Here is a 17,245-nt window from a genome sequence, read left to right as displayed (position 1 = left end):
AAGTTCTTCACTAGGAGAGTGGTTAGGCCCTGGAACAGGCTGCCCAGGGAGGTTGTGGATGCCCCGTCCTTGGAGGTGTTCAAGGCCAGGTTGGACGGGACCCTGGGCAACGTGATCTAGTAAAGGTGTATGTTTGGTGGCCCTGCTTTGCAGGGGGGTTGGAACTACATGATCCTTGAGGTCCCTTCCAACCCGGGTCATTCTATGACTCTGTGACTCTCTGACACATCGGCCTGGAGCAGCAGCACAGGGGCTGCTGGGGTCCTCCGAGGGGGGTCGCTCCGCCAGGGGGCGCTGTGACCGCAGCCGGCCCGGCTCCGTCGTGATGCCGTCACGCAGACGGCGGCCTCGCGGAAGCGGAAGTAACGGAAGCGCAATTAACGGAAGCGGAAATAACGAAAGCGGAAGTACCGGTTGCGTCCCCGCCGCCGTCACCATGCCGGGCCGTGGCCGTTCTCGCGTCCCGGAGCGGTGAGTGCCGCACGGTTTCTAATCTGAGAGAGGTTTGGTGGCTCCGGCTGTAACGTTGTTCCGCTTCCGTTTGCAGGTGGACCGATTACGTCCCGTTAGGCCGCAGGCTGCCGGGCACCCGCTTCATCGCCTTCAAAGTGCCCCTGAGGAAGGTGAGCGGGGAGCGAGGGCCGCCCCGGGATCCCACCCGGCTGCTGCTCATTGCGGGCTGCCCGTGTCCGGTTGGTCCCAATGTAAAGCACCAACGGGCCGGTGCTGGGCTGGGGGTTGAGGCCCCTCCAGGGGAAACAGTGATGGGACGAGGAGAAACGGCTTTAAAATGAGACGGGGCAGGTTTAGGTTGAATCTGAGGGGGAAGTTTTTACACCCAGAGGGTGGTGACGCACTGAAACAGGTTGCCCAAGGAGGCTGTGGGTGCCCCATCCCTGCAGGCATTAAATGGAACAAGGAGGCTGTGGATGCCCCATCCCTGCAGGCATTAAATGGAACAAGGAGCTGTGGATGCCCCAATCCCTGCCAGGCATTAAATGGAAGCAAGGAGGCTGTGGATGCAACTCCTGCAGGATTAAATGGTACACAGGAGGCTGTGGTTCTGGGGGGTGCCCCATCCCTGCAGGCATTAAATGGAACAAGGAGGCTGTGGATGCCCCATCCCTGCAGGATTCAAGGCCAGGCTGAATGTGGCTCTGGGCAGCCTGGGCTGCTGGTTGGGACCCTGCACACAGCAGGGGGTTGAACTGCATTATGTTTGTGGTCCTTTGCAATCCAGGCCATTCTATGGTTGCTGGGAGCAGTGGCAGCTCACCAGTCACAGTGCAGCTGTGTTTAATGTTGTTTTCCCTCAGAGCTTTAATCAGAACCTTCACCCGGATGAGAGGTTTTCACCTTGCGACCTCATTGAGAAAATCAAAGAGCAGAAAGAAGAATTGGGCCTCATCATTGACCTGACGTACACAACGCGCTACTACGGACCTGAGGTCAGTGTCAGGCTCAGCACAGGGTCTCTTCAAGCCCTGATATTGCTGCTGAGTGGGAAGACTTTAGTGAGAAGGGAACTTTAAAGGGCATCAAACACTTAAATCTCCTGGCAGAGAAATGTGGGGAAGCATCTCAGAGCCGTTTGGATCTTTGTCTTTGATCAGGCGTGATGTTGAGGTCTCCAGCCTTTCTCTTTCTACAACCACTACATGTTTTTGGTTACCCTAAAGGTGGTTTTGTGGGCTGTTCTGAACAAGCAGTTGATTACAATGGATTTTGGCTCATGGTGTGTAGGAGAAGTTATTCCAAGCTCAGCGCTTTGCCTTTCTTGGGAAGGAAGGAGAGAAAACACCACTGGGTTATTCTGAAACACTGGCAGTGTGTTCAAGTGGTGTCATTTTCTTACCTCAAACCATTGCTGCTCTTTTGGTTTTAGTTGGAATGCTGATTTCATGCATCTTTTTGTCAGCAATTCTCTATTCTATCCTCTCCTCCTTTGTTTCTTGTAGGAGCTGCCAGCTACACTCAGGTACTCAAAGATCCTGACCATGGGACACGAGATACCCAACAACCAGACTATTTTTCAGTTCAAACGTGTTGTGGAAAGCTTTTTGAGAGACAACAAAGACAACGGTAATGTGAATTTCTCTTCTGTTACCATGCGTTGCCTATGGGAAGGGTGGTGTTCTCAGTTAACCTTCGTGCACAGCATGAATTTCCTTTCCTCCTCTTGGTGTGTGAATGTCCAAGCAATGAGATCAGGCTGTTGTGGTAGAGGAGTTTGTGCTGGCTGGTAGGTAGCATTGGGTGCTTGTGTTGGTTGGGTCCTTATTGTTGTCTGTAGTATCTATGTAAGTAATGATGGGTGATTAGCAGCGGTGTTAATGGGAAGCTGTCACTGCTTGGGCAATGTGGGATAGAGCACATGTCACAAAGCATTTAGAAACATCCTCCCTGCAGTGAGCTTTGGGACCATGCAAATATGGGATGAAATGAACCGGTGAGCCAAACCAGCTGTGATAGCCAACCACAAATAGGACTTTGTTGCATGATCCTTGCAGTTTATTTATGCTTGTTAGGGTTGGAGGACCAAAGTTAAGCTTGCTTTGCTCTGACTTGGTTTAGGAAAACAACACTGCTCTGACTCGGTTGCTGTTTGTTGCAGATAAACTTATCGGAGTGCATTGCACACATGGCTTAAACAGAACTGGCTACCTGGTCTGTAGGTGAGTTGTTTGTTGGAGTGCATTAGCTGGGGGTGTTGCCTGCTTTCACCAGCAAAAGGGATCAAGTGTTGGATGTAATCCAAGGCCTGCAAGGATCCAAAGCTTGTAAGCTTAGCAAAGATGTTGCTTGCAGGGATGTGTTGAAATCAGACATAAGCAGCAGCCAAGTGCTGATATTCAAATCTGGCTTGTAAACAGAAGCTCGAACAAATTCCTATTCATGTTTGAATTGTTTGTAAGTGGCTTTGGGGTTACTCGTGTGATTAGAGCTGTCTTGTTGCTCTGCTCAGGTACCTGATTGATGTTGAAGGCATGGAGCCCAACGCTGCAATAGAGTGTACGTACATGTATGTTCCTCTTGTCAAGATACAAAATACTTACCGTGGGCTCCTGGTTGTAAATGGGCTTGTGCTTGTTCCATTGGAGCACTGTTAGAACTCAGACCTTTCTTTCTCCAGTGTTCAACAGAGCTCGAGGGCATCCCATTGAGAGAATGAACTACATTGAAGATCTACAGAGAAGATCTGGAAAGTGAGTGCACACACAGAACGAGAGCTGTAATAGATAGATTTTAAGCTTGGCTGACTGCTGCTGCTTGAGGTGGAAGTGGGATGGGAAGAAGGTGGGCAGCTGTGACACGTGGGGTTACAGATCCACATGGCCTGACCAGCTGCCCTAATTGGGAGGTTTGAAAGGGGGTTGATTGAAGTGTGAGAGGGCTGTTGTGATCACTTGATGAGTGGTTCGTGAGCCCAGCCATGACCCAGAGTTCTGTTTAAGGAGACGTGAAGTGAAGAACTTGGGGTCTGTCCCGATCAAACAAAGAGTGGATGCTGTGTGGAACAGTAGAAAGCAGAAGGCAGAGCATCACCCACAGCGTTCAGAAAACCTCCTGTTAACAACGTCCAGGTGGGTTTTTGCCTCTTTCCTCTGTGCTTGCTGTACAGCTGAGCAGATAGAACCGAAAATGCTCTTTTTCTTTTCCTTTTTAAGCAACTTAAATTCATGTTTTTACAAGTTTAGATGCAACTTTGCTACGTACAGCAGAGCATCCATTGCTGTTTCTAGGGGCTGTGGAGGCAGGGGATCCTCCCTGTGTCTTCTTAGTGCTGAAGTATCCTTGTGTCTGCAGCAGCATGAAGCTGTTTGCCTCTGGATAACACACTTGTGCCTGCAGATGTGGAGTAGCATCCCTTACAGTGTAGGCTCTAGTTTCTGGTGGGGCTGCAGTGTGATACTTCAATGACAAGAGGATTTAGTTTGTGTCAGTGGGAGCTGTTCTTCAACCCACAGGATTGAAAGGATCCAAAAGTCCTCAGCAGAACCCAGGAGAGACTGGAGGGAGGTGGGGGGGGAGGGTTGAATTCTCCAGTCCTGACTTTCAGATCTTCTTTCAGGAACTCTGTCTGTGCCAAGAAGAAGAAAAAGGGGAATCACAGAGTGCCAGAACAACAGCAGGAGTTGGTGCACAAACCTGGCACGGCTGAGAAAAGGTGGCCTTGCAGTTTGGGTCAGAGGAACTGTTCGGTTTCAATGCCTTATAATAAGAACCAACGCAACGAAGCCTCCTTCCTACCTCCAAATCCCCTCCACCAGCAGCCACAGGAGACGTGCGTGGCCAGGAAGCGCCGGCGGCGGCGGAAGAAAAGGATGGAAGAACTGAAAGGCACAAGAGCATCCAGTCAGGGCTGCGTCTCCACAAGGGGCTCCAGACTGAGTCAGCTGTGACATCCAGCAGCAGCTGAGCTGGATGCTGGGAACTGGATGGAGGCATCATTCACATCAGCACAGCTCTCTCCTTTCCCTTTAGATTCCCCCCAACCCCCTTTTTAATGCTTTTCTGGGTACTTTTAACAAGTGGCTCAGTGCGTTGGAATCACTCTGTGCTGTTCCGCAGTCCTGGCTCCGTTTCTCAAGTGACGGAGGGAATAAATGGAACTGGATTCAATCTAAAGAAACGCCATCGGGAGCATCTTTAACCTTCCATAGCAGGGCTTTTATTGAGCATCTCTTTAATAACCTTCCACAACAGGGCTTTTGTTGAGCATTTCCTTAATGCACGTGAAGAGATAGAAATAGAATAGGCCTGAATCAAGGTGATGGGAGTGAAAAAAACCCTGTTTTTTAGATTGAACTGCCCTGCTTATATCCTGAATGGACGGAAAGTTTGGGTCAGTTTCTCCATCTCTGAGGCAGAAAAGCCTCGCAGATTGTGTGCAGGAATTGAGAGCGGCCCCTTTAAGACTCGGGCGCCTAGTGATGACGTCACACTTCCGCCCAATCTCAAAATGGCTGCCTCTGAGCTGGGCGGAAGTAAGATACGGCTACGACATCCCCGGATGTAAGGAGGCGTTGTGATTGGGTGCTGGAATAGAGCGGAGGGGCGGAGTCACGGCGGCAACCCGGAAGCGCCGAGTGCGAGCTGCCACTGTCCGCCCGGCGCAGGTCGGGCCCGGTTGGGGCCTACGAGGCCGGTCCCGTTCGGGGTGGGGAGGGGGGGGGGGGGGGGGGGGGGCTCTGCTTTGGGCCTGGAGGGGTCCGGGACCTGGGGGGGTGGAGCTGTGTTTGGTAGGAGCCACATCGCTCAGACCTTGGGTTGAAATGGGTTATACAGGGAAATGAGCTGGAGTTCATGGCTGCTATTCAGGGTTATACCCAAGGGCCGTGTCCAAAAGGAGCCTCAATTCACCCATATTTCCCCCCTCAGGACCCCCAGGCTTTGTATTAAACCAGGGACCCCTGAGCTTTGTATTAAACCAGGGACCCTTGAGCTTTGTATTAAACCAGGGACCCCTGAGCTTTGTATTAAACCAGGGACCCCTGAGCTTTGTATTAAACCAGGGACCCCCGAGCTTTGTATTAAACCAGGGACCCCCCGAGCTTTGTATTAAACCAGGGACCCCTGAGCTTTGTATTAAACCAGGGACCCTTGAGCTTTGTATTAAACTAGGGACCCCCGAGCTTTGTATTAAACCAGGGACCCCCGAGCTCTGTATTAAACGAGGGACCCCCGGGCTTTGTATTAAACCAGGGACCCCCGAGCTTTGTATTAAACCAGGGACCCCTGAGCTTTGTATTAAACCAGGGACCCCTGAGCTCTGTATTAAACTCTTTCAGGCTGGAGGGCTGATTTCTCTTGTGGAACCCAACCACATTACCTGCCCTATGTCTGTACTGACTCCCTTGGCTTTCCTCCCTCTGCAGAGCTGCTTTGATGCTCCTCGTTATGCCCGGCCATGCTGATGTCAGCCTCCCACCCGAGGAGCGTGTCCGGAGCCTGACGCAGATCGGGAGCGCTGTGGAAGTGAATGAGGATGTCCCACTGCGACGCTACTATCGCTCCGGCGTGGAAATGCTCCGCATGGCAGCTGTTTACTCAGAGGAGGGCAATATTGAGCATGCCTTCATCTTATACAACAAGTACATCACGTAAGAGCAGCTTTACTTTGCTTGCTTACTTTGCTTGTGGGCTTTCAGTTGCTTCTTTTGGGTTTGTATGGACACAGCGAGACGTTGAGCTGGAAGAACTGGGTTCTATCCACAGCTTTGCTCCTTTTGAGCTGATACGGGTGACCTGATGAAGGTGACCACATGATAAAGGTGCAAGGTACAAGCAATGCTCATTGCATTGTCAGTAGTATTCCCTGTGAGATCAGGCTGGCCTTATATAGCTCTGTCTCATTACAGCTTCTGTCAGCAGGAGGAAGGTGTCGACTCCTTTTGGTTTAGAGCCTCCTGGTGTTTTATCACTGCAGGGTAGTTAGGTCATTGTGATGTCATTGGCATGGTCGAAGGTCATGCTATCAGAAGGAGATGAGGGCTGGTTGGTGGTTCTCTGATAAATCACCTTCAGAGGAGAAGCCTTCTTTCTGTTTAAGTTACTGCAGCCTTTTACAGCAGTCACCGTGTTCCTCTTTCAGCACAGAAATCAGCTGTGGAGCACTGGAGGCTTAACAGTTCTACTTAGAAACAACATAATTCCCTACACACACCATGCATGTCTGTATGCACCCGGACCCTTCTGAGGAGGGACATGGGGAAAAGTATTTCAGGTCTGAACAACCTGCCTCCATTCTGCTGATTTGGACAGTATTTGAGATCTCCAGGCTCTGAACGCTCTTCTGAAAAGCCAGAGTTTGTATATAAACCCACCCAAGACCCTGTTTGGTATCACAGCTGCCAGGTCTCCAGCACAGGGGCTGTCTGTATGGACAGAGCTGGCTGGGAACAAACCATCTTGGGTCTGAAAGCTGAGCTTCTGCCTGAGCAGCTCAGAGTACGAGTGGTACAAACGTGTGTCCCTTGTTGTGCCTCCCCGTGTTCAAAGGGCTGAAAGCAGAGATGCTCAGGGAATAGCCCAGGGCATTGATTATCCTGTTCCCTCAGGCTTTTTGCCCCAAATCCCCCCTTTCTCACTCACCAGAGGGTTGACTCTGCTTTCTGCTGCTCTACCCACTTATCCAGAATGAGCTTGGCCTTCCTATGGGTGTTTTCCTTCCTTGCCTGCCTGTGTGCACAGGGTTCCTTCCCCGGCCTCCTTCAACCCACCACATTTTTCTCTGCTTAGCTTTTCTTCCCGCCCTGCACTTCCTGAGCTTTTATGGTCATTGTCGCTGCGTAGGGAGCTGCAAAGTGTAAAACCATCGGGAAGGTTTCCAAGCTGGTCTCATAGCTGAGGCTGAAGGAGAAGCTCTTTAACTAAACAAGTGAACGAAACGTGCCTTTGCTCTTTCGTGACAGCAATGCTGCCTGCTGGCCTTCCAGCAGCTTTTAGATGCCTGTGGCATTTACATTAGCCTGGCTCTCAGGCTGCAGGAAAGGTGACAAGCTTTCCCTTTTGGTGGGTGATTTCTCATGCTGATGAGTACGAGCTGCCAGCTTGGATTATCTGAAGATGCAAAGTTAATGTCATCATCTCGTTGCTTTAAATGGAAGAGTAATGCTGTAGCTCCTGTGGAAGCGAGAGGCCTTGGCAGAGCGTTGTATGAGGTGTCTTTCCCTGAGGCTGTGATCTGGAAAGCAAGAGCTGAGTGCTGTAATTGGAGCCTCCAGTGGAGCTTTCCCATCTCTAGAAATTGGATTTGATTGATTATTCAGCCCTGAGAGGCTCCTGGCTACAGCTCTGCACGTGGTGTGTTTGTTAGGAGCAAGCCCACCATCCCCAGGAGCGAGTCCTTGGCTTTATGTTGACTGTGTGGCTTTGGGGAGCTGGAGGTCCCTTTATTTCCCTGCTCCTGAGAGAGCCATTTGTCTGGGGAGGATTATAGATCTATATGGGAGAATCTGGGGGTGGATCCGCACTGAGATTCCCACTGAGGCAGCCAGTTCCATTCCTGGCTCTCAGCCTCCCACTTGATGTCAACTGCATCTTCAGCCTTTCTCTTTCCCATGCTGAAATGAAGCTGAAATGATGCTGAAAGACACCTGCTTGTTTTTCCCTTCAGCAGCAGCTTCTGCACCATTCAGAATGGATTTGTTCTCAAAGCAGGAGGGTGCTGGGGCTTTTTTGAGCCAAGGAAGAGCAGAGCAGGGAAACGTGACATGAATTTCCTGGGAGATGAGGATTCCTGCTTTGTCCGTGTGACTCTGAGCTGCTCGGATTGGCTCCAAGGGTTTGTGTGGGGTGTTAAAGGGACTCGAGAGACGCTGCTTTGGCTTGTGGTCTGTAGCAGTGCTTAAAAATAGCCTACGATGTGGCTGCTCGGTGCCAAGCAGCCGCTCCGTTCACAGCGGACTCACAGCAGTCAGAGGTTTGAACAAATCCAAAGCTTCTGGTGATGGGGGCTGAGGGTTTAAGCTGTGCCAAACCTCATCTGGGCTGTGGGTAGGAAGTGTGAAGCGTTCTTATTAGAGAATGCAGAGTCCTCCTCTGCCTCCTTCCTCAGCTGCTGGTCTTCCCTCAAAGTCTTCCTCTGGCTGCCTGAGTCCTCCCTGCACCCTTCTGCTCACTGTTCCACCCTTTGTGCCTTCTGAAAAGGCAGCTGCCTCTGCTGCTCCTTCTGTCTTCCCCAGGCCAGCATCTGCTCTTAATCCTTCTTAATGAATCCTTTCCATTTTAATCTTCAATCTGTTGGCAGTGATCGCTGCCTTGTTTTGTCTCCTCGACACAGTGACCTACTTTGCATCCACCAGCCCCGAGCAGGGACCTCACAGCTGCTCTGTGCCACGGCTGTGCTGATCCTGTGGTCTCTGGCAAGAGCATCCTCGTGCTCTCCATGGTAACCACAAGCACAACCAAGAGCTGGGATTGTGAGAAGTTCTTCCTTTTCCCAGCGGGTTGGGTTTTAAAGCAGATGGGTTTATTTAGTGCGCATGCAGTGGTTTCACAGCACGAGGGAGGCTCTCGGCTCACGCTGTGGCTTTCCCTCTTGGCTCTGCTCAGCTTGTTTGGGCTGTGCTCTCTACTCTTCTTCCCTCTGCATGTATTCCATTAAGGGCTCTGCAAAGCACTGTTTGGTGGAGAGTTTCTTCAGCTGTCCTGATTGCAGGAGCACAGGGCCCAGGGAAGCGACAGAGCAGAGCAGAGATACTGAGCTGGAGGCAGATGATAGATACCTCCCACAATGCCATTTCCTTCTGCTGGGATTCAGGAACAGGGGTTTCTCTCCTGTGTATTTATAGGCTCTTCATTGAGAAGCTGCCAAAGCACCGTGATTTCAAAACTGCCACCACACCTGAAAGGAAGGAGACGATGAAAGTAAGTAACAGTGTTCCAAGTCTTCAGTGGCTGCTGTTGAAAATGCTTTGAGGTTTATTTTCTCTAAGAATCCATCGATTCTTTCATCCATTCTGGGCCTGCTTTTCTTGGCTTGCTGCTCTAAGGATTGTGTTTCCTCCCTTCAGAAGCTGAAGGATGTAGCCTTTCCCAGGGCTGAAGACCTCAAGAAGGAGCTATTGCAGAGGTACATGAAGGACTACGCTAAGTACACTGAGCAGAAGGTGAGTGACAGGAGATTGCTGTCAGTTTTGCTTTAAGAAAGTGCCATTTTGGAGAGAAGAGAGAGAAATCAATGAAGAATTGTATTCCCACACAAGGGCATTTAATTGCTGCAGGCCCTTTGGGGATGGTCTGTGATTGCTGAGGGTCTGCAGGCGGGTTGGAAGCTGCAGTTCTAAACGAGTGTTATTTGCTGATGTCTTTCAGGTCTACTGACGTCTTTTGGTGTATTTCTTCTTGCAGAAAGAGAAGGAAGAGGAAGATGCCCGCAACTTGGCTTTGCAGCAGCAATTGGAAGAGGAAAGGAATCGTGTAGCCTTAATGAAGCAGCAGCAGGCAGAGCAAGAGCAGTTTCTTGCCTTCGAGGAGATGATTCGACAACAGGAGCTAGAAAAGGAACGTTTGAGGATAGTGCAAGAATTTGGAAAGCCAGAGCCAAGTCCTGAGTCTCTAGATGGACCCCTCATCCCCGGCATAGAAAAACCACCTACTGATTTAACCCCAAGGGTTCCCGTCTCTTCAGATCACCCTGCGAGTCCATCGATGGGGAATGTCTCATCCAACCCTCCTGCTGTGGACAGATCTTTGAAACCTAGTGCGCTGGGGGGCACAGAACACAGTTAGTACAGCTCCGGGCATCCTTCTTCCTTTCTGGGGCTGAACCAAACACAGCCAAGGAGCTGAGCTGGCTGGGAGGCTCTTAGAAGTGTCTTGTCAGATCTCCATCCCTTCTGGGAGATTTGGTCTTCCAGGCTGCTGGGGATGCTTTCCTCAATGTCCAGTAAAGGTTTGCAGGGCTGGGGAGAACCGTCTCCTCTTAGTAATCCAGCCTCAACCCCTCTCTGCTGACCTAAAATCTACAACCTGTGAGGCTTTTGACCTTCCTAGATCCAAATACATTTTGGAGATTGGGGCTGAATTCCTGGCCAGACTGACTGAGCTCTCCTCTTTAGCCAATTACAGATCCAAAATAGCAACCCAGACATTTCTAAACAAACTGATTCTAGACCAGAGAAACATCCTACTTTTAAATGACAGTTTAGGAGCATTCATGTTTTTGTTTTCTCTATTGACTATCCTTTATGGAGTGTCACTGCGACTTTATTCCCCCATGACTGCCCATGGAAGAGCAGACATTAGAGTTTGCATAGCAGTTAACGTTTTCAAGCTGATTTCTTTCAGTCTGGTCCCTTTAGGTCCACACTGAGGGAACATCTCTCCATTGGCGCTGGCTGTTGCTGCTCATTGTGCTCCCAATTCTCCCCGCAGCTGCAGGTGTGGATGCCCTTCGCCAGGTCATTGTCCCCAGGGAGCTGTGCCATAAATTCCTCCAGCTGGCTGATGCCAACACGGCCCGAGGTGTGGAGACCTGTGGGATCCTCTGTGGTAAGCTGGTAAGGTGATAACAGTAATTAAGCCCCTGGAAGCAGGACAGGACTCGTGGGCTTGTTTCTAGAGCTGCTCTTCCCCTTGCTGGGCCCCTGAGTGATGAACACAGAAATGCTTCATTCGCAAAGCTTAGGAAATTGCCTTTATACCAGTGGGTGGCAGCAGCATTTCCTGTTTGGTGGGGGGGCATTTCTGGAGGGTAACAGCCTCCCTGTGCTGCCTTGCAGATGAGGAATGAGTTCACCATAACCCACGTCATCGTTCCCAAGCAGTATGGAGGCCCTGATTATTGCAACACAGAGAACGAGGAGGAACTCTTCCTGATCCAGGACCAGCACGGCCTCGTTACGCTCGGCTGGATCCATGTGAGCCTCTCATCCCTGCCTGACATCCAACCTATATCTTCCCTCCCTCAACTTGAAACCATTTCCCCTTGTCCTGCCATTATCTGCATCCTTTCCATGGGATCTCTCTGTGATGCAGCCTTCTTGGTCACAACTCACGTTGCTTGAGAAATTCGGGTCTGTTGGAGGTTCAGATCCCTTCCCAGAGCACTGGCCCTTTTGGCAATGGGATGCTGGGCTAAAAGCAGACCTGGGGCACCCCAGCATTGCGTTTGGAGCTCCTGCTGTCAGCACCGTGGCCTCTGCAGTGATGTGTCCCTATAGTAGCACAGCTTTTTGCAGACAGCTGTGTGCTGCTCTGCCGTAGGATGTGCCAGCTCCAGATTCCTCCTCTGGCTCCCTGCTGCCTGTCCCCGTGGAGCCTTTGGCAGTCGGATGTTTGCCAAGCAAAACGTTTGGTGCTGCTGAGTAATCTCTCGAAAGCAGCAGCTGCTTTGCAGGCTTTGACAAATAAATGCCTGCTGAGTGTGCCCTGATATGTGCGGGTGTCTGCTGACAGTGTTAACTCTTCATTGATGGCCCCAGAATGTCCAAGCACCCTCAGGAATCCCTTTGATTGAATCCCTACACTTGGCAACAGAAACTTTACAGAGGAAGAAGGAAAGGCCTTTCTGCCAGAGCGAGGCTATGAGATCTCTCAACCAGAGCTGAGCACCTTGGATGTCACCTGTGATCTTTAAGAGCTTGGCCATCTTCACAGGGTGTGATCTCTTGATGTGCCGTGGTGATGTGTTGTGCATCTGGTGGTGCTGTGCCCTGGGGCAGCCACACTTCAGAAGTGTGTGAGGTGACTGCCCTGCATTGAAGGCAAGGGAAACACTGCATTAAAATAGGAGTTTGCAAGGGGTGTGGCCAGAAAAGCAGAGCTTCTCTTGTCTTCTTTCCAAATGCAAAGGAGGAGCAGATGTTCTGGGGCAATCCAGAGCTGCTGTCTGCATGTTAGCAAGTCCTCCGTGCCATCTGAGGAGCTGTGCCTCTTTACCATTCCAACCTTCACTTGGCAGATACAGCCTGTTGGGGGGGGAGGGGAAAGCCCATCCAAACCCTCTCTGGTGTTCTCTCTTTCCTTCCCATGTGTTTCAGACTCACCCCACGCAGACAGCTTTCCTCTCCAGCGTCGACCTGCACACACACTGCTCCTACCAGATGATGCTGCCGGAGTCCATCGCTATTGTGTGTTCTCCAAAGTACCAGGAGTAAGTGTGGTTGCCCACCCGTGGCAGGGAGCAGCTCTGCAGCCACGGAGCTGGCAGAGAAGCACCTTGTAGAGCGTGCTGGGTGTCCTACTTGGAGACAAGCAGATTCAAACACACTCTTGGAGTGCAGAAGCAGCTGTTTCTTCTTGCAGAGGCTCGAGCTGTATGCGGTTTGTGCTTCTTTCTAGGACAGGGTTTTTCAAGCTGACAGAACATGGCCTGCAGGAGATCTCTTCTTGTCGACAGAAAGGATTCCACCCACACTCCAAAGACCCTCCTCTCTTCACTGTAAGTTGCCTCATGTAGCACTGGGGTCTGTAGTACCATATGTTAGCAGGCTGGGCAGTTCACTTCAGATTAGATCTATGGTGAATCTGTGGCCCAGGACAGGAGAGAGCCTCACTGGGACCTGCTTCTCACTGGAGCTGGGATGCAAAAGCTTTCTGACTTGATTGGTCTTTGTTTCTTCACTGCAAAGAAAGGGTGGTTCTCAGAAGGCCGACGGATGCAGATTGCATCAGGAGGTGGAGACACCTGAGAATATCTGAATAACCCCATTTCTTCTTTCTCTTCCAGACCTGCAATCATGTGTCTGTAGTCGAGAGAGATGTGGTGCTGATGGATCTACGATAGGCGTCTTGCCTTGACTCCTTACTCTAAAACCACCTGCCTTCCCTCTAGGCTTAGGTAAAGTTTGGGTTCCTTCTGCAACAGATGATTTCCACCGTGTGGTGCCCCTTCCCTTCCTCCCTGAGCACGGTGAAATCAGTTCCCTGACCTCAGCTCATGAACTCGGTGCCTGTTGTTGGACTGGTGAAAGGGCGTTGAGGTTCGAGGTGTGGGGAGAAGTTAACTGGAGATTCAAAGAGGGAAGCTAACACTGAAGCCGTTATTTAATTTAGAGCTTGACCAGCTTCTTGGCTGGGGAGGGCCCTGCAAGTTGCTGCATCCTTGAGCTGTGAAACCTCTTCAAGTGCTTTCCTAAGTGGGACCTGCCCAAATTAACCCATGTTCTGCTTTGCCTCTCTTTCTGGGTTGGTAAACTGTGGCCTTGAGCATGGCTGGTTGGAGCAGACAAATCCTTGTTGCCATTTAAAACAAAACCTTCCTAACACATCTCACTCCATACAAGAGCCCATCCTCCCTCCTGGTGCTCACATTTGTGCCCAGTGGAACAAGAAGGGACCCCAACTGTTGTGCTCTCTCCTTCCTTTGGGAACCCCCATTTCAGGAGTTCAGGGTGAGAAGATTCCTGGATGCTTTAATTCCAGGGATGCTGAGCGGGATATCTGATTGCTTTCTTCCTTTTCCTGGATGGGACACTGGCTGCAGTGAGGGTTTGGGTTTATCTGGTGCTGGTGGGGTGACAGAGGAGGCTCTCCCACCTCTCAGTTCCAGCATTGGTGCACTCTGTTGCTGATCAATATGTGGAGCTCAGCTGCTTTCCCAACACTCCTGTTTCTTGAATCCTTAAACACTCTCATTCCCAGCTGCCTCTGCAATCCTTAAGGTGTTATGAAGCCTGTCCTTGCCAAACCGAGTGCCCCACAGTGTTGCTGTGATGCAGGAAACCATCTGGGGACCTTCTCTGTACCCTTTGCTGTTGAAACCTAAGCAGTGACTTTGCATCCCCGAGCTGCCCACGCTGAGCCTCCACCCTCACCTGTATCACCATTGAAAGGTGGGAGGCTCAAAGTGTGATGCATCACCTCTCCATGTCCTCCATTGGGATGCTCTGATCATCAGCATGTATCTGCATGGGCAGGGGGAGGGTTGGAGACACACATACATGAAGGTGTTGTGCCCTTGTACTTCTACCTACAAGACAGGCATTCGTTGGTGGATGGTTTAATACAGACAGGTTGTGTTATGGGCTGCTTCTCTCACTTGTTATCTCTAACTCCTCGGGCTGGAAGGAGCTGCCGAGAACGGGGACGGAATCCATTTATTTATGGTTTATCTGACAAACTGCTGCTGCAGTTACTGGCGTGATTTTGGCAGCGGGGGAGGAGAGGAGGGGGAAGCGGTGGGCTCACACACAAAGGAACGGAACCAAAGCCGTGCCGAACTCCCAGCCAGGAGCCCTCTGCAGGGACGTTACCCATATAGGGAGGTGCAGAGGTCCGGCGGTGTGCGGGGAGCTCAGCCTGCAGCCCCCTCCTGCTCGTGCCACTGGGGTTGGCCTCGCGTGCCGTGGGATGCCGGGCGTTCCTGTGAGCATCCCGGGCCGCCAGCAGCCCTCCCTGCAGCCCGGGCACGGCCAATGCTCCGGCAGCTGGATTGGCTGCGGTGGCCGAACCTTTCCTTTTTAGGCTGCATCTGCTCTGGCTCTGGGCTCTGCCACCGCGGTCCCAGCTTCCAGCCTCCCTGTGCCGAGGCTCAGCCCCGGGGCAGGGGCTGCTGTGACCCTGGGACAGAGAACCAGGGGGCTGGGGAGGGCTGGGACCGCTCTGGGTTGGGCACAGCGGGGGCCCCATGGCTGGAGCTGCTGTGGCTTTGGGCACAGTTCCCTTTTCTATCGCTGAGATACGGCTGTGCCATCAGCTCTGCGTGGCCACAATCCCCCCGCAGCGTGGGCACAGTGGATCCCAATGGCCGGGCTGCCTCCATCCCGCTCCCTTTTGCTTTTCCTTTTTTCCTTGCCGCTTTGCTGGGTCGGGGTTTCTCCTTTTTTTTTTTTGCAGCATGTCATATATGGCAACCTTTTGCCTCGCTGACCTCATGTTTGGCAGCGGGCCGGGCAATGCGGGTTGGGATGAAAGCAGCTGCGGGTGTCTCGCGTGAGCTGCGATGCGGGCAGTGCTGAACTCACAGCCGGGACCGGGGACGCATCCAGCCCCCGGGGATGGGGGGAACTGGGGCAGAGCCACCGCTGTGGGACGCTCTGGGACCGTGCCCACATCCTCACTGACACAGTGACAGCTCTGAGCCGTGTGGGACCAACTGTGTCCCTTTGGGCAGCGACCCCGCAGCTCGTGGCTCCTCATTGCTGCAGGGCCAGGCTTGGAAGGACCATATGGGGCTGAACAATGAGGGTTTGGGGTTTGGGACCTTTTCCCTGTCAGGGTGAACGCAGCTCTGTCAGGACTCCCATAGAACCTTCAGCCTTGCACTGAATTGGGCCCATTTGCCCCATGGGGTCCCTGCCCCCAACAACTGCAACGATGGAAGGGAAAAAATCCCATGGAGGAAACCCTCAGGGTGGGGATGTTGGGGCCCAGGGATGGAGCACAGCACCTCAAGGCCGTGATGCACCATCCCACCCATCACCTGGTGTGCTGCTGGGATGCTGAACCCCTTCCAAATCAGTATATGGCACAATTCTATGGCTCAGGTGCACAGCGCAGCACTGGGCCATCCCTACAGCCACCACCATCCCTACAGCCACCACCATCCCTACAGCCACCACCATCCCTACAGCCACCACCATCCCTACAGCCACCACCATCCCTACAACCACCACCATCCCTACAGCCACCACCCTCCTGGGCAGGGCTGTGGTCAGAGAGGACCAAAGGCCATCAGACAGGAGCACCTCCACTTTGCTTTTGCTGAACGTCACTTATAAGGACTTGAGTCTCTCCTGTTTATCAAAGCGTAGCATAAAAGGAACAGACTCACCAATGGGGTGTTGCCTCCTAAGCATCCCCACGTAGATTTTCTTCCTTTCTTTTTTTTTCCCTTCCTTACAATAATTAACTGTGCTGGGTCCTAACATCAGTCCAAGGTCAATTTAATGCAATAAAACACCTTATATGGCCATATGGCTAACACACCATCACTTAGCCTATTTAGGGTCTTTGTGTAGAGAGGATCCGCCTCTGAGGTTTCGCAGGCTCGTGGTATTTATACCAAAGCAGATCGGGACTCGGTCCCAGAGGAAAGGAGCTCTCACGTCTACGGTGAGTACAGCCCAGCACTGATTGCTCTTTGCTTGCGGGAACAGGAAGGAACAACCCCCCCCTCCTCACCTCCCCACCCCCCTGCACAGCCCTGGGGGCTTTGGGGTATCCCCAGCTCCATTCACACCGCATAGGGGAGGGTGAGCCCCATCACGACCCCTCCTGCCAGGGGTGTCCATGGAGCCGAAGAGAACCAAGCAGCAGCCAGCGTGGGTTTCCAGGGCGCAGAGAAACCCCTGCCTTTATTATTATGGTTGTATTCGGGGCTGTTTGCCTGCTTTCCTCCAGTCCGGAGGGAGAATGTTTGGACATTTGTTCCCATTTTTGGGAAAGGCTGCAGAGGGGCTGTCAGTGAGATGGGATCAGCTGCTGCTGGGCACGGGGCATCGCCTGCCCCACTCGGGGCTGTCAGCTCAGGATGCGGCACGGAGCTCCCAGCTTTGGAACAAGCTCGGGGCATCAGCTGGCACGAGATGAAGGCGCAGGGCTGGGGCTGAGCACTGCCCCACTTTGAGCATCGTGGCCCGCAAAGGGGACGGCATCTCCTGCAGCAAAAGAACTCACAGCCTCAAACCACGCAGAGCCCAACCTGGCAGCTGGGCACAACGCCTCATCCCCGCTGCTGCATTTAATGCTTATTCCCCCCCGTCCCCCACCCCAGCTTTTCCCCCAGGTCCCCCTGAGCGCCATCCTCTCCCGGCCCCACCATGTGTGATGAGGAGACCACCGCCCTGGTCTGCGA

General features: G+C 52.3%; 3 protein-coding genes across 4 annotated transcripts in view; all 3 read left to right on the top strand.

Annotated features, from left to right (window-relative positions):
* The first annotated feature begins 377 nt into the window (after positions 1 to 377).
* DUSP11 (dual specificity phosphatase 11) lies at positions 378 to 4,623 on the top strand. Its single transcript, XM_015882965.2, has 9 exons — positions 378 to 471; positions 548 to 623; positions 1,317 to 1,448; positions 1,959 to 2,082; positions 2,615 to 2,675; positions 2,966 to 3,012; positions 3,134 to 3,206; positions 3,456 to 3,584; positions 4,073 to 4,623. The coding sequence occupies exons 1-9, from the start codon at positions 437 to 439 to the stop codon at positions 4,401 to 4,403; spliced, it is 1,008 nt and encodes a 335-aa protein (XP_015738451.2). The 5' UTR covers positions 378 to 436; the 3' UTR covers positions 4,404 to 4,623.
* Positions 4,624 to 4,878: 255 nt separating this feature from the next.
* Positions 4,879 to 14,471, top strand: STAMBP (STAM binding protein). Of its 2 annotated transcripts, none has more exons than XM_032448876.1 (10): positions 4,879 to 5,120; positions 5,880 to 6,104; positions 9,297 to 9,372; positions 9,519 to 9,614; positions 9,856 to 10,231; positions 10,888 to 11,006; positions 11,229 to 11,366; positions 12,489 to 12,601; positions 12,790 to 12,889; positions 13,178 to 14,471. In XM_032448876.1, the coding sequence occupies exons 2-10, from the start codon at positions 5,890 to 5,892 to the stop codon at positions 13,232 to 13,234; spliced, it is 1,290 nt and encodes a 429-aa protein (XP_032304767.1). In that variant the 5' UTR covers positions 4,879 to 5,120; positions 5,880 to 5,889; the 3' UTR covers positions 13,235 to 14,471. The 2 variants fall into 2 exon arrangements, with proteins under 2 accessions (XP_032304767.1, XP_015738450.1); XM_015882964.2 differs by having other exon boundaries at positions 10,882 to 11,006.
* Positions 14,472 to 16,422: 1,951 nt separating this feature from the next.
* Positions 16,423 to 17,245, top strand: part of ACTG2 (actin gamma 2, smooth muscle) — a 2,696-nt gene continuing 1,873 nt past the window's right edge. The window contains exons 1-2 of the mRNA XM_015882968.2: positions 16,423 to 16,503; positions 17,165 to 17,245. The exon at positions 17,165 to 17,245 is cut by the window's right edge and continues 91 nt beyond it. Of these exons, the coding sequence (XP_015738454.1) occupies positions 17,211 to 17,245 (35 nt within the window). The 5' untranslated portion in view covers positions 16,423 to 16,503; positions 17,165 to 17,210. The remainder of the gene's footprint in view (positions 16,504 to 17,164) is intronic.

Source organism: Coturnix japonica, chromosome 22 (assembly GCF_001577835.2).
Source record: "Coturnix japonica isolate 7356 chromosome 22, Coturnix japonica 2.1, whole genome shotgun sequence".
In the NCBI taxonomy this organism is placed as follows: Eukaryota; Metazoa; Chordata; class Aves; order Galliformes; family Phasianidae; genus Coturnix; species Coturnix japonica.
The sequence above is the reverse complement of the archived record's forward strand: the minus strand, read 5'-3'. Positions and strand labels throughout refer to the sequence as shown.

What these genes read in the sequence shown, in the direction of transcription:
- DUSP11 (XM_015882965.2), top strand. Translation starts at nt 437, where the DNA reads ATGCCGGGCCGTGGCCGTTCTCGCGTCCCGGAGCG. An exon ending in TCAAAGTGCCCCTGAGGAAG is followed by an intron (nt 624 to 1,316) that starts GTGAGCGGGGAG and finishes GTTTTCCCTCAG; the next exon opens with AGCTTTAATCAGAACCTTCA. An exon ending in ACTGGCTACCTGGTCTGTAG is followed by an intron (nt 2,676 to 2,965) that starts GTGAGTTGTTTG and finishes TGCTCTGCTCAG; the next exon opens with GTACCTGATTGATGTTGAAG.
- STAMBP (XM_015882964.2), top strand. Translation starts at nt 5,890, where the DNA reads ATGCTCCTCGTTATGCCCGGCCATGCTGATGTCAGCCTCCCACCCGAG. An exon ending in CTAAGTACACTGAGCAGAAG is followed by an intron (nt 9,615 to 9,855) that starts GTGAGTGACAGG and finishes TTCTTCTTGCAG; the next exon opens with AAAGAGAAGGAAGAGGAAGA. An exon ending in TTACGCTCGGCTGGATCCAT is followed by an intron (nt 11,367 to 12,488) that starts GTGAGCCTCTCA and finishes CATGTGTTTCAG; the next exon opens with ACTCACCCCACGCAGACAGC.